General features: G+C 45.0%; 1 protein-coding gene across 1 annotated transcript in view; it reads right to left on the bottom strand.

The window, feature by feature from the left end:
- The window catches only part of LOC105563196 (reversion-inducing cysteine-rich protein with Kazal motifs), a 25983-nt gene extending 13209 nt beyond the window's left edge, over positions 1–12774 (bottom strand). The window contains exon 1 of the mRNA XM_012014577.1: positions 12501–12774. Coding sequence (XP_011869967.1) covers positions 12501–12615 — 115 coding nt within the window. The 5' untranslated portion in view covers positions 12616–12774. The remainder of the gene's footprint in view (positions 1–12500) is intronic.

Below are 12774 nucleotides of genomic sequence, written 5' to 3'. Positions count from 1 at the left end.
ACGAGAGTGCCCGAAATTTCGCGCGATCGATGATTTTCGCGAGTGTTGTGTAAGTGCCACAAGGAAATCTGAGAGGAGGAGGAGGCTCGGGAGGCATCGGGCAACGGCGGAGAAATGGTGAGGTAGATGTCTTACATTTTTATGTTATTCGCTACTTGTGCAAAATAAAGCATCTGTTTTTATTTCATTCATTTAAATGATTCGAACGAGAATTCGAATAAGTGTTAGAGACCAAACCATACGTATAAAGTTTTGTGAGTTCATATTTAAAAGGAAGACTTTTTCAGTATTCTCTATAATTATTATAATAAATACCTATTAAATAAAAAATATAAAGTATATTTAATACAATAATTTCGATTTTACATAATTAGCCTATAATAATCATATGCATATTTGTATTTTTACAGTTTAACATATTGTAGTCAACGATATACAACTCTGCTGTTGCGAATCGTATCAGTGAGTGATAAATTACTTTTTATTTTAAATTGACGTTGCGCATACAATTGCTTCTTTGCATGCACACACATTCTTAAAAATATACAACGCCCAACTACAAATTGCGCGCGCGAAGCGCTCATTTCTAGATTTTTTTAAAAAGTCGACCAAACTTTTGACTCTTGCCCTATATTTATTAATTAATTTATTATCTGACGATTTATCTATTTAGTTATTTATCTTTGCCCGTAATAATTTCATATATGACATTATGAATTTGCTGCCACAGACTCATAAACTCATTCTGTTTCGGCATAAATTAATTTTTCTCAGTCAACATTAGGTACTTTTCTTCTTTGTAATACATACTCATGTACATACTAAAAGTTTCTTTATATTATGGTTTGAGCAGTTGAAATTAGTTTCCAGATTGTACTCTAAAAGGACCCGATAAAGAGGTCGAAACGTTGTGACTTAAATAAAGATCACTTTTTTGCCAGTTTGGTCGACTTTTTAAAAACATTTCCCTAAATTTATGCAAGTTGACAAATTGTACACAATATGTTGAGCAATCGTATATCATCGACACGGTTTTTCAGCGTTTCGATTTGCTCATGTAAAACAGAATGTTCTTAAACACAAAGAGCACACTGTAGACGAAGCTTCACGAGCGGATTCGGCGACGAATACAGTGGTATGCCGCGAAGTGACAAACAGAGCCTAATAAAGTAGACCCTTCAATTTGACTAATATAAGATTCTGCGGGGCGGGACCGGCGGCATTTTAAACGCCATTAATGCGCTCGGCGAAGCTCGGGGGAGCTCCGTTGCGCCGTCTCCCCGACATTAGCATGAACAGAGTAGAAAAGGCGACAATGCAGCACACCTTCCGAGAGCGATTCATCTCGCGTGCGCGTCCGTTCCGCGGATTACACGTTGCGCGGATCACAATATGCCACGCCTCCCGGGAACGTGTTGCAAATTTAATTCGACGTTTTCTCCAGCGGCCCCGTTTCTCGCTTTTCCTCTCTTTGCTCTTTCCCGACCGCCGCGTCGTCGAACGCGCCTAATGGCGCACTCGCGCCTCGATGCCCCGTGCCGATAATGACAGATTTCATCTGCGGTAAACCCGTCTGCACGTCGTAATCCGCCAGGCTAAATTTACACGCGGCGCGTATGATTTTGCGCGGCGAGTCCCAAGCTGGCCTCTAATGGAAATCGCCATCGAGAAAATATCACTAGAGGAAAGTCCTCTATTATGAGGTTGCGATTCTAATGTGAGATAGCAGGTCTTCAACGTCGACGTTCAATCGCGAATCTTTTTTCGCGACGATTACACGGTCTAACGATCAGTTTTCCACTAAACAGATTTCACTCCAAGGGCAATAGAACTGCAGATCGTAAGTACAACCAGTAGGTCCACTCCGTCATTTCTTTCGTTTTGCGTCGATCCCTTCTGGGCATCCGACATTTTGTTGGTCCAGCCAATGAGAGAAAAGTCGCATGTGTGGTGGTGTAGCTTCGATGCAACTACAGTACGTACACACGCACACGCCGTTGGATTTGGACCAAAGACATGGCGGAATGCCACGTGATCGGCAGCGATAGAGAGTGGACCTACTCTCTAAAATTTGTGGAGTGAAAATACTACCATGGAGTGAAATGTTCACCCTATTGGCGTGAATATTTCCTCCAACAGAGTGAATATTAACTCCAATGGAGTAAACATTTCACTCCATGGCAGTATTTTCAGTCCACAAATTTTAGAGAGTACTAGTTTATATCGCACCATGAACAGATAACGCCTATTCCTTTGGCAGAAACTACGCTGTCTCATATTAGGAGCCTGTTTCATAATAGAGGACCTTCCTCCAATCTTATTTTAAGCGAAACAGGGACCGAAATGAATCTAAAAACGAATAATTATGCCGTTTTCGGTCAGAGCCGGAGCCTCGTGGCCTAATAATAATTCTGCGCGAATTTCGTATACTTTTTTCGCAAACTGCGGCCAATTGTTTTACGGTGTTAAGACAATATTCTTATTGTTAATCGCGCTGGGAAGCGACGAAAGCCGCCGAGCGCGAGCCACGCTCGCCCATTAAACCGCGGGATCGCGACTGACGTTGATAACATAATACACCGCGCGCGATATAAGTCATTTTCGTATCAGTGTATCGTTAATATCCCCCTCCCTCCCCCGGCCCGCGCGTCCCGCCCGCTCGGGCCGATCGGTATGTCGGTCCACGCGTGTCCGAGACAATAAGCGTGTCTCCACGCGCGTAATTTACGGCGAATCGACGCGGCTGCGCCGCGAATCCTTCTCGGAACGGGGCGAGCGCGTTTCCTCGACGAATTTAAACGAGCGACCCGAGGTGACGTCGATCGACGGGAATGTGTCGTGCAACATTCGTTCCCTCGCGCGCGCGCACCGCCCGGACCCCGGCGTGTATACGCGACCCGCGACTCGGCCCGTTGCACACACACACACACACGGCCGCACAACTGCGTTCGCAGCTGCATCTTTCCGGCTGCGACACATCATCGGTCTCGCGTAACCGAAAGAAAAAAAAGAAAAAACGCGCGACTCTTCCACACTCCTCGTCGGCGCGTATGACCTATGGCGCTGACTGACAATGAGAGCCGGTGAAGGTTCCTCGCGGGATTAAGGCTGATGGCAGAGAACAATCCGTAAACGCTTAAGACTGCCCCAGTCGTAGACGTAGGGCAAGGCAGAGAGAAACGTAAGTCGTGAAAGGCTATTGTATACGAGACTTACGTTTCTCTCTGCCTTGCCCTACGTCCACGACTGAGACAGTCTTAAGCGTTTACGGATAATTCTCTGCCGTCAGCCTAAGTTTCATTGCGACAAATGTTATCCTTCGAGTGTCTACTTCTCTGCACAATTTAGGGATTCCCGCGTTCAGTCGCGTGTAAGAGAATAGAATTGAACGACAGGCTGATTATTGACAATCTTGTTTCACGCTTTCTATTGCACACGTGTGTTCTAGTCGGGACACTTGATTCACAACTATGATGAACTTTTAAAAATCTTTCTTGTCGTCCGTGCACTATTCAGGCCCGGTTGCGCCGACGTCACGCAATTCTGACTTTAGCTTAATTCATCCTTTCCAAGGGAGACAGACAGAGGCGAAGAGTGAATTAAGCTAAAGTTAAGGGCCTTAGCGAGTGCCCAATCGCCGCGAGGGCAAGCGAGCTCCGCCGAGGAGGCCAGGGGCCGGGTACGAAAAGCAATGGCTCTTGAAATAAAAGAGACGTCTCGTCCGTTGGCGATCTGGCTGACGCTCATTAATCGCGTCATAATCAATTCTGCCCCTCGCAATCTACCGGCCATTATCGGCGATTACGAACGCACCACGTCGTTACTCGCAAATACAGGCGCGATAATCCTCGCGAGGGCATAATTAGATACCGCCGGCAGGCCGGCGTTGCGCGCGCGGAGAAATTGTACTACACATAATTAATACAGTCGTCAAACTCGCGCCCGAGCGAGCCCGGTTTGCGTTTTATGGGCGCGAAGAAGAGAGAGAGAGAGAGAGAGAGAGAGAGAGAAAGAGATGGAGGAAATCGACAAGGGATCGGCGGGAGCGGGACACGAGGGGAGGGGAGATAAGGAGAAGGGAATCGAGATACGTGTCTCTCGACGTGTTTTTATCCAGCGTGAAGCTGTCATGGGGTTTTATGTGTTTATTTATCTCTCCTCTCGCGCAGTATACACCATGAGCGGGTACATATCGACGAAGGAGTACGTATAAGTAATCTTCATGGTCGAGAGTCTCTTTCGGAGGCTTCTGGCAGTCCTTCTCTCCTTTAACCCCTTCGTTTGTTCTATCTCTCTCTCTCTCTCTTGCTCTCTGCTTGCTTCTTTTTTCTCCCCGGCAAAAAGTTCACGACAACCGGTCCTCCGGAGAACACCATCGGGTGTCGCCATAGAATCCACAAAAAACCTCCCGGTATCTCCCTAATTATACGATCTATGTCTCTCACGTTGTAGCGAGAGCGCGAAGATCTGTCTTTTGAAATTGATCCAGTAACTGTAACGACCACAATCGTGTCGCCCTTGGGATCAATTGAGTTTTTAACGTATCGTCAGATTGTACATACTTGTGTGTATTTATTCGGTGAAATAGAGCAAGCAACGTGGGGTAAACCGCCGAGGGGGGTTGTGGTGTACAGATTTGCGGCATTACTGGGCGTTACTGCACGGAAAAAGATCAGGGTAATTGAAATAAAATCGTTGAAACAACGTCGGTATTAATGAATGAAAAACATCGGATTGTCGCCTTAATATTTAGTTCAGTGCTTAAAATTAAAATCCATAGCAAGTACAATTGAGCGAATTATTTAAGTTTGTGGCAGCCCGGGACGTTAACGTTTAATTCAAGCAACTTCATTTCGTTTAATTCAACAGCAGTTTTTTCCGTGTAGGCACTTTTGGGTATTACAAAGATAAAATAAGATAGAACGCGATAAATAACATAATCGGTGTACATACATGATTTTGGTCAGCGGTTTCCCCCTCGTGTTTTCCGTAGACGGAAAGAATTTTCTCTTAAAATTTATCCTGAAAACCATGTAATCGCGAGACAACACGGCATTTTGAAGGATTTTATGAGAGTTGTTTGAAATTTTACCATACATTTCGCTAATAATTATACTTATTGTCAGTACACATTTTACTAGTAAAATGTATGGTAAAATTTCAAAATAACTCGCATAGAACTCGTCAAAATGCCGTGTTGTCTAGCGATTACATGATTTTCAGGGTAAACTTTAAAAGAAAATTCTCTCCGCGTAGGAAACACAATAGAAATCTAGGAAATAATTGAACATTTTTGATCGGAATCTGTTCCGAATATTTCCACGATACCGAGGTCTAGTCTGGTCTATATTTTATTATCGGTACTCTTTGGTTCAGAGGTAAAAACCAATCACATTCTACAATATTACAATTAGTTGTAATACCAAGTACACCCGCAGGATGTAACATGACCGTGCTGTTTTGCTTATCAACTTCTTATTTCTCATCTTATTTCACAAAATTAATAATATATATTATATGAATTGTACTCAAACTAACTAAGGTTTGTTTTCTGTTCCTGCACTGGTGAACTAGTGCGGTAAGTTAGAATGAGAAAAAACATTTGTCTTACTCTAATTTATTGCACTATAGTTGACCAGTGTAGCAACAGGAAACAATCTTGTAGACTCGAACATTTTGAATAGATGAAATTCGAATAATGGACATTCAGCCGGTTTGATTTGATTCGTGTTCGAATAGCTCGCACATCTCTACTACAAATCTTGGATTTTTCTTTCTCACGGTTGTGCGACTGCTATGGCGAGGAGGGACAAATCGGTGGCAGTTCTCCACGCTCGAAGAAAATGTTTACATGCTCGGCCAAGCCGTCTCTTCCTCTCGCACATTCGCCTCGTCATGCGTCCCCGAACATCTCTCGCTGGCTTCTTCCTCTCCCGTCTTTATCTCCATATTTACATCATCGTTTAGCGGATAATCATTATTATAGCTCATCATTGCCGTTTATTATTTTCTATTACGTGAGCGGAATGAGACATCGCGGCGCTCACCGACGCTCTCGACTGCATTTTATCGTCGGACCCGTCGAAAGAAGGTCCACTCGTAAAGAACAAGGGAAACCTGTCGAAGAGGCGGAAATAAAAGAAACCCACCTGCGAGAGATTTAGCAGATTTACAACCCACGTTTGCGATATTAACACGTGTCTTTAGAATTTTTCAACGCCGAATGCGCGATACCCGATTTAATTACCAGTCGCCGGGCGCGATATACAACCGATGTGAAAATTATCGGTTCGGTAAGCGAGCGACGACGTACGGAGTCTCGAAACTTACGAAATACGCCTACGGAGATAATATCCCGTGTGGCAGTTAAAATCGAAAAATTGAAACCGGTATAAACGATTTTCCGATCTCTCGATACCGCGCGCCAGTTATGAAATGGAAATTTTGATGTGTGTCCATAAATAACGGGACAACAGTGCCATTTTGCGCGCGCGGAAACTCGCACAAGATTCGCGAGATCAGTATAGTCGCGCGCGCCGGCCTCGGGAGATTAACATATGTATTTTCTAAAACGAGGCCTCTCGCTTCTCGAAAGCATATTAGAGGTATAATGGCTCATTGAGGGCGCGATTAGTCGCGGGACTTCCCAGATCTGCGCGCGGTATTAGTTAAGTACTTGGAAAACGCGCGAGCCGGCGCATAATAATGCATTGACGGCCGACGAGGGCGTATCGGAGGCGGCGATGAGCGGATGTTAATGGCTAATTAAGAGTATCGATCTCGATCGGCGATCGAGCGAGTGTGGGTGCGCGCGCTCGTTATGTACACATTATGCGTATTGCGGCTTGCGCAAGCCGAGCTCGCTCCAGTTTCCAGTTGCGGCGAGACACGCGCGAAATTACACGCTCGGCGCGTCGCGTCGCGGCGGCTCGCGGGCGGCGCGGCGGTCGGGCGGGCGGGCGGTTTTACGCGCCTAGAACCGGCGGCGCGAATTTACACCGCGAGAATCATTATGATCGACACACTCGTCGGCATTAAAAGGCGCGGATTACGTGCGTATACGCGCGACAAACTACCAATTATCCCGCCGCCTTTCGCGCGAACCCGCAAGCCGAACGGCTCCGGGCTGGACATCATTACGATCGCGGGCGGCCCGTTTAGCGCGATCGCCCGCCGAGATTAAAGCGGTGGCTGTTTTCCCGTCAAATAATTTCTGCGATTATGTATGCAAACGCGCGAAAATTGTATTTGCGCGATAATAACGTGATAGCCGACTAGACCATATCGTCGGCGGGATAGGGACAGAGAAAGAGAGAATCAGAATCATTTATTACACGCTCGGGGACGAGTACCCTAAGAACAGTTATTACGAAAGCTTAAACGGTGAATGAAGAGTGCATATGATTAGTAATTGAGATAAAAATACAAAAAGAAATAAGATGACAAGAAATAAAAGACAAATCTGAAATAATGTGAACAGAGAAAATGAAGAGAGGGAGAGGGGAGGGAGAGAGAATCAGAAATCATTATTTATTAAACGCTCTGGCACAAGTCCCCTAAGAACAGTTATTGCCAAAAATTGAACTGTGAATGAACAGTGCGTATGATTAATAGTTGAGATAAGAATATAAAAAGAAATAAGATGAAAAGAAATAAAATATAAATATGAAATAATGTGAATAGAGAAAATGAAGAGAGGGAGAGGAAAGGGGGGAGGGAGAGAGAGAATCAGAATCATTATTTATTAAACGCTCTGGCACAAGTCCCCTAAGAACAGTTATTGCCAAAAATTGAACTGTGAATGAACAGTGCGTATGATTAATAGTTGAGATAAGAATATGAAAAGAAATAAAAGATAAATATGAAATAATGTGACCAGAGAAACTGAAGAGAGGGAGAGAGAGAATATGACATTTTATTGACGTAGATCGAATGAATATTCTGCTCAGCGTTCGATTACTTTTTCCTCCGATACGACGGAGGTGTCGTGTCCGTGTATCATTAGGATGGAATAATTACGTAACGCCAGCGGGGACTGTATAATCATTGACGCGCGTGCTGCGTAGCTATAAATCAGGCGGCAAATTTTGTAATATGCGCACGCCGGCGGATTACGTTTTTCCAGTCGTGCAAATGAATTGCCTCTGCGTTCCCGCGTCCGTCAAGACCGGCGCGTAACGTGTTAATCATTTGCGACACATGGATGCAATTCGCGTTCTGTGTAAACTCGCGTTCGCGTCGGCGATGTCTATTACGGCGCTGTTTACACCCGGTATCGCGCTCGCGTTGCGAACGGAAGAACTGTGAATGATGAATGGAAGATCTATCGTGTTGATTTATGCGAACGCACCCAATAATACTGTAATATTTTCGCAGCCACGCGCACGCATTCGCAAAGCTTTAAATTGCAATCCGATTGAAGTTAAATACAAGGCTGGAAATAAAGATGTCGGTAAAATAAACTTCCAGCCTGTAAATGGAAAGAATTGAACCAATGAGAACAGAAAGGAGACAAACCGTGGCATTTTGACTTAAGAATGGATCCTGATTTCGTATTAGTGGGCTAAAAAAAACTTTTGAAATTAATAAAATGTTGTTGGTAATGTTTTTGTTTACCAGTAATTAAATCAATAATCTATCCTTTGTTTCGACATAACTGGCTATATTTGATTTGTTACAATAACAACGTTTCGACTGCAGATTGCAGTCCTCTTCAGGTTAAATTACGAGACAAGCATTTTCGTTACACATTATTGTGGTAGCAATAAGTATTATCTATATATAACAATATAAATTACAAATTAGTTTTTTCTATATAAGTTTGATATCTTTGCAAAGCGAACGCAATGTTTTTGAATCTATTGATTTGGCGTGACCGGTAGGACCTGGCTTTTAGAATATAAATTGAAATGTCATTATAACTCACACGTAATGTTCGTCAATTAATTAAATCGGTTCTTTGAATTCGAGCAACGAGCAGGATCCATGTGTCCGTACATCTGAGAGTATCGAGCTGATCACAGCGCACACATCAGTAGTTTAGATAGTAATGACAAGGAGGAGAGCACGAACGGACGTTAATGTTTATAAAATTCGTATTATTTTATCGTATATCTTAGATAAGATATCTTCATAAAGAAAGAAAACAAGTCTATTAATTTACAGAACGACACAGACAACCTTTCTAAGATCTTTTTATCTCTGATTCTACAGAGCCTCCATACGTATATACACTTCTTTCTCGGACACCAGTCCACGCAGTTTCCTCCACAAATCGCGTTGTCTCTCGCGTTGCGTATCGATAGGTGCGATTGAGCGAGAATCGCGACGCGGCTTATCACTTTTGGCTCTCGTATGTGGATACACCGATGCTGCCAATGCCTCCGCTTGTGCTTGCGTTTCTCTCTCTCTCTCTCTCTCTCTCTCTCTCTCTCTCTCTCTCTCTCTCTCTCTCTCTCTTCTCTTATTATACATTCGCGCAAATACGCCTTCAAGCCGGGCCGAAGGTGGAGAGGCCGGGGACCGTTAGCGACACCTTGTTCACACGGGCGCACGTGCACCGTGTAAATTTCAGAACAGATTAAAGGGAGGAGATGTGGAAACCGAGAGGAGAAGGAGAGAAAGAGAGAGAGAAAATGCGCCGTCCTGGAAAACGGAGCGCTTTATCTCGATAAGACAAACAACTGCCAACGGGGAGTGCGCGACTCGCGATTACGCTCGATTTACGATTATCGGGGACAAAATGCGAAAACGCGCGTAACATCGTTAACACTCGTGTTATCGGGCGCTAGCTCGCATATACTTGCCGGCGATATAATTGCGACACAGGCCGACTGTGCGGCGGAGCGAGTGTCTGTTCGTCTTTCGTTTTATTTTAAATATTCGCGCCTTTTAGCGTCAAAGAAACTCCAGGATTTCTCCCGCGTACACCGAGAACAATTTTCGTCGGATAAGCCAATTAAGTAGCGTGATGGTTAGTTCTTCCCATTGCGTTTCCCGATTAAATTGTGGATAAATTTGATTAAAAAACCGATCACAGTTTTCATCGGATATACAATTTAACCGGACATTTTTCTCAGCGTACGAGCGAGTCTCAAGCTGCGTCGGAAAGCGCCCCTAGTGTATCACTTTAGCATTGTTTACCATTCGGTGAAATGACACTAGGGCCGGTATTCATAGTCAGATCTTATATTCAAGACCGTCTTAAGATCATCTTTAGACACTCCGTAGCCAATGAAATGTTCCATACAGCATTTTTAAATAAATTCAAGACGGTCTTGAACAGAAGATCCAACCATGAATACTGGCCTAGGACACTCAGGTGAAGTTTCCGAACGCAGCCTCAATTATTCTCCCTGTACCCAACATTCGAGTTATTCCGTTCAAGATGAATAGAAACGCATCGAAAGTCTCGATCGTCGAATCTTATGGGGGGGGGGGGGGAAGAAAAACCAAACCATCTCTCAAGTGTCGACTGAATTCTAACGGGGTGAAGTGTCGCGGAAGGAAGCGAAGAAGCTTCTTGTGCCGCGCGGCCGCGGCCGATCCGTGAGAACTCGAGTCGCTCGGTCTCGATTCCGCGATAAAAAATCCTCTTTCCCCCAAGTCCTACCGCTCGGGGAGGGGTTTTCAACGACGTGCGAGGCGAGACATTAAGAATCGCGACGCGGGCGGCGGGGTGTGCGCAGGCACGAAAAAAATCAGCGCGACGAAGGGATTCGGCGGAGAGAGGAGATCGGGAGGGTGCCCCGCGCGCACATGTGGCGGGAAGTTGTCGTTGATATCTTCTTGCCGTGCACGATGACGAACGCTCTGCGGAGGAATGGGTTCAATGAATCTGTCCCTCGTATTTTTGCGCGCCGCGCAGAAGCGCGCCGTTGGACGCGCGGCGCGACATCGCGCCGGCCGATCTTAAAAATAATCGGCGGTTCGTCCGGCGATGCGATAACGCGCCGCCGCGCTAAAACGGGGCGGCTCTCGCGATCATCGATATATCGAATGGACTTGGCGCTAAGCCCGTATCAGACCACGGATTGAGGTTGGATTGCAATTTGGTTAACCAATCGGAGTAAAGTGATCTAAAGTTTAGTGACTTTCACTCCAATTAGTCAAATTTCAGTCTTAGAAATCTCTTTAGGTTGCCAGTAATAACAATAAGTAGGTTTTAGTCGACCTTAACTGGCACGCGTTTAGTAAAAGAACATACGAAGCGACGCTTCGACCTGGGGTTTCGGGCCTTTTCAAGCAAATTCTAAAATGAAAGCCGATAATCGAGATAATCACAAATTCGCCCGATGTACAGAATAAATTAATAAATAATTACAATGTATACGACAGGCTTTAAAAGCCCGTGTCACACTACGGATTGAGATTGAGATTAGATTGAAGTTTGACCAATTAGAGTAAAAGTTACTAAACTTTTGAGATTAGTAAACTTTACTGGTCAAATTCCAATCTAATCCCAATCTCAAACCGTAGTCTGATACGGACTTTATGCGCGACATGCGAGCATAAGTTCTGAAGTGAGAGAGATACACACAGCAGGACGCGTCTGTCTCTCTCTCTAGCGTAGGGCCGTCTTTTGTTGACCGTCAAAAGACAGATGCGCTCCTATTGTGTTTGTCTCTCACTTCAGAGCGCGCGCTGGCACGTCGCGCGTAATGCTCGGTCCATTCTATATGTCGATGCATCAATGCAACAAGAGAAAACACTATTGACACCTTCGACAGTGTCCATCGATTTCAACGCAAACGCCAGTAACTTTACGTTCACCTTCGAGAGTCCTATTGAGCGTTTCATTGAAAAATTTGTTATCCGGCATCTTAATTGTTATAGTTTTTATCAGAAGATTCTCCAAACAAACCTGTCGATTGGTCTGCGGGAAACGCGCCAGGAATGATGGAGACGGTTCGCGATAGAAAATGACTTACAATTAGACGTCGTCCCGTAATCAATGCGCATTTTATTTTTAAAATAACCAGACAACACAAGCGCGCGCTTCGCGCGCGCCATTTGCTCTCTTTAAAAATTCGCATGGCTTAACAGCTGCAAATAACACAACTGAAACATGTATCGTATCGCGAGACAGTCAATGAGCATCTCGGAAAAGCGACAACAATACTTCGAGACTTTCGACTATCGACTTAACGCGCCTCCTTTTATACAGGAAACAATAAACTTTGTCGTTTCGACGTTAATCCGAAAAATTTGTTTCATCGTTTACAACTTTTCTCCGAAATTAATCCCTTGACGCGAGTCAAGCCTTTCGATTTTGAAGCCGAAGAATTAAATCGAACTCCCTTTTATATTATTTATGAGACGACACGGTAGCTTCGCAGAGAGAACAAATCGCTTTAATTTATTTATTCGACTTGGAATTCGAACGCGACTTAATTTCAGCTCGCTCGTTCATATCGGGAAAAGATTCGTCGGTCCGTCGCGACTCGGCTGTCTCCTTATAAATTCCGCGCGAGGGGAAGATGGAGAGGAGATTTGTTTACCTTGCGCTGCGTCGAGAAAGGGACTCCCGGCGACCGGCGCGAGGATCGTCGCGATCGCTGTTATCGCCAGCATCATCGAGCAGCGCATATTCGACGCGTGCACCGGGCGAAACATCCTTCTTTGGAATCCCCGCGTTAACGACACGCGCGCGCGTTCACCTCATTTCACGACCGTGCGCGCACGTGTTTCACCGACGAAGAAAGAGGGGGGGGGGGGTGGCAAAATACAAAACGGAGAAAAGTCGCAGAGAGAAGAAAAGCAGGAGAAAGAGGG

This window comes from Vollenhovia emeryi, unplaced genomic scaffold (genome assembly GCF_000949405.1).
Source record: "Vollenhovia emeryi isolate VEMERY1.0 unplaced genomic scaffold, V.emery_V1.0 DF939179.1, whole genome shotgun sequence".
NCBI lineage: Eukaryota > Metazoa > Arthropoda > Insecta > Hymenoptera > Formicidae > Vollenhovia > Vollenhovia emeryi.
This window is presented reverse-complemented; position numbering and strand designations above follow the sequence as displayed.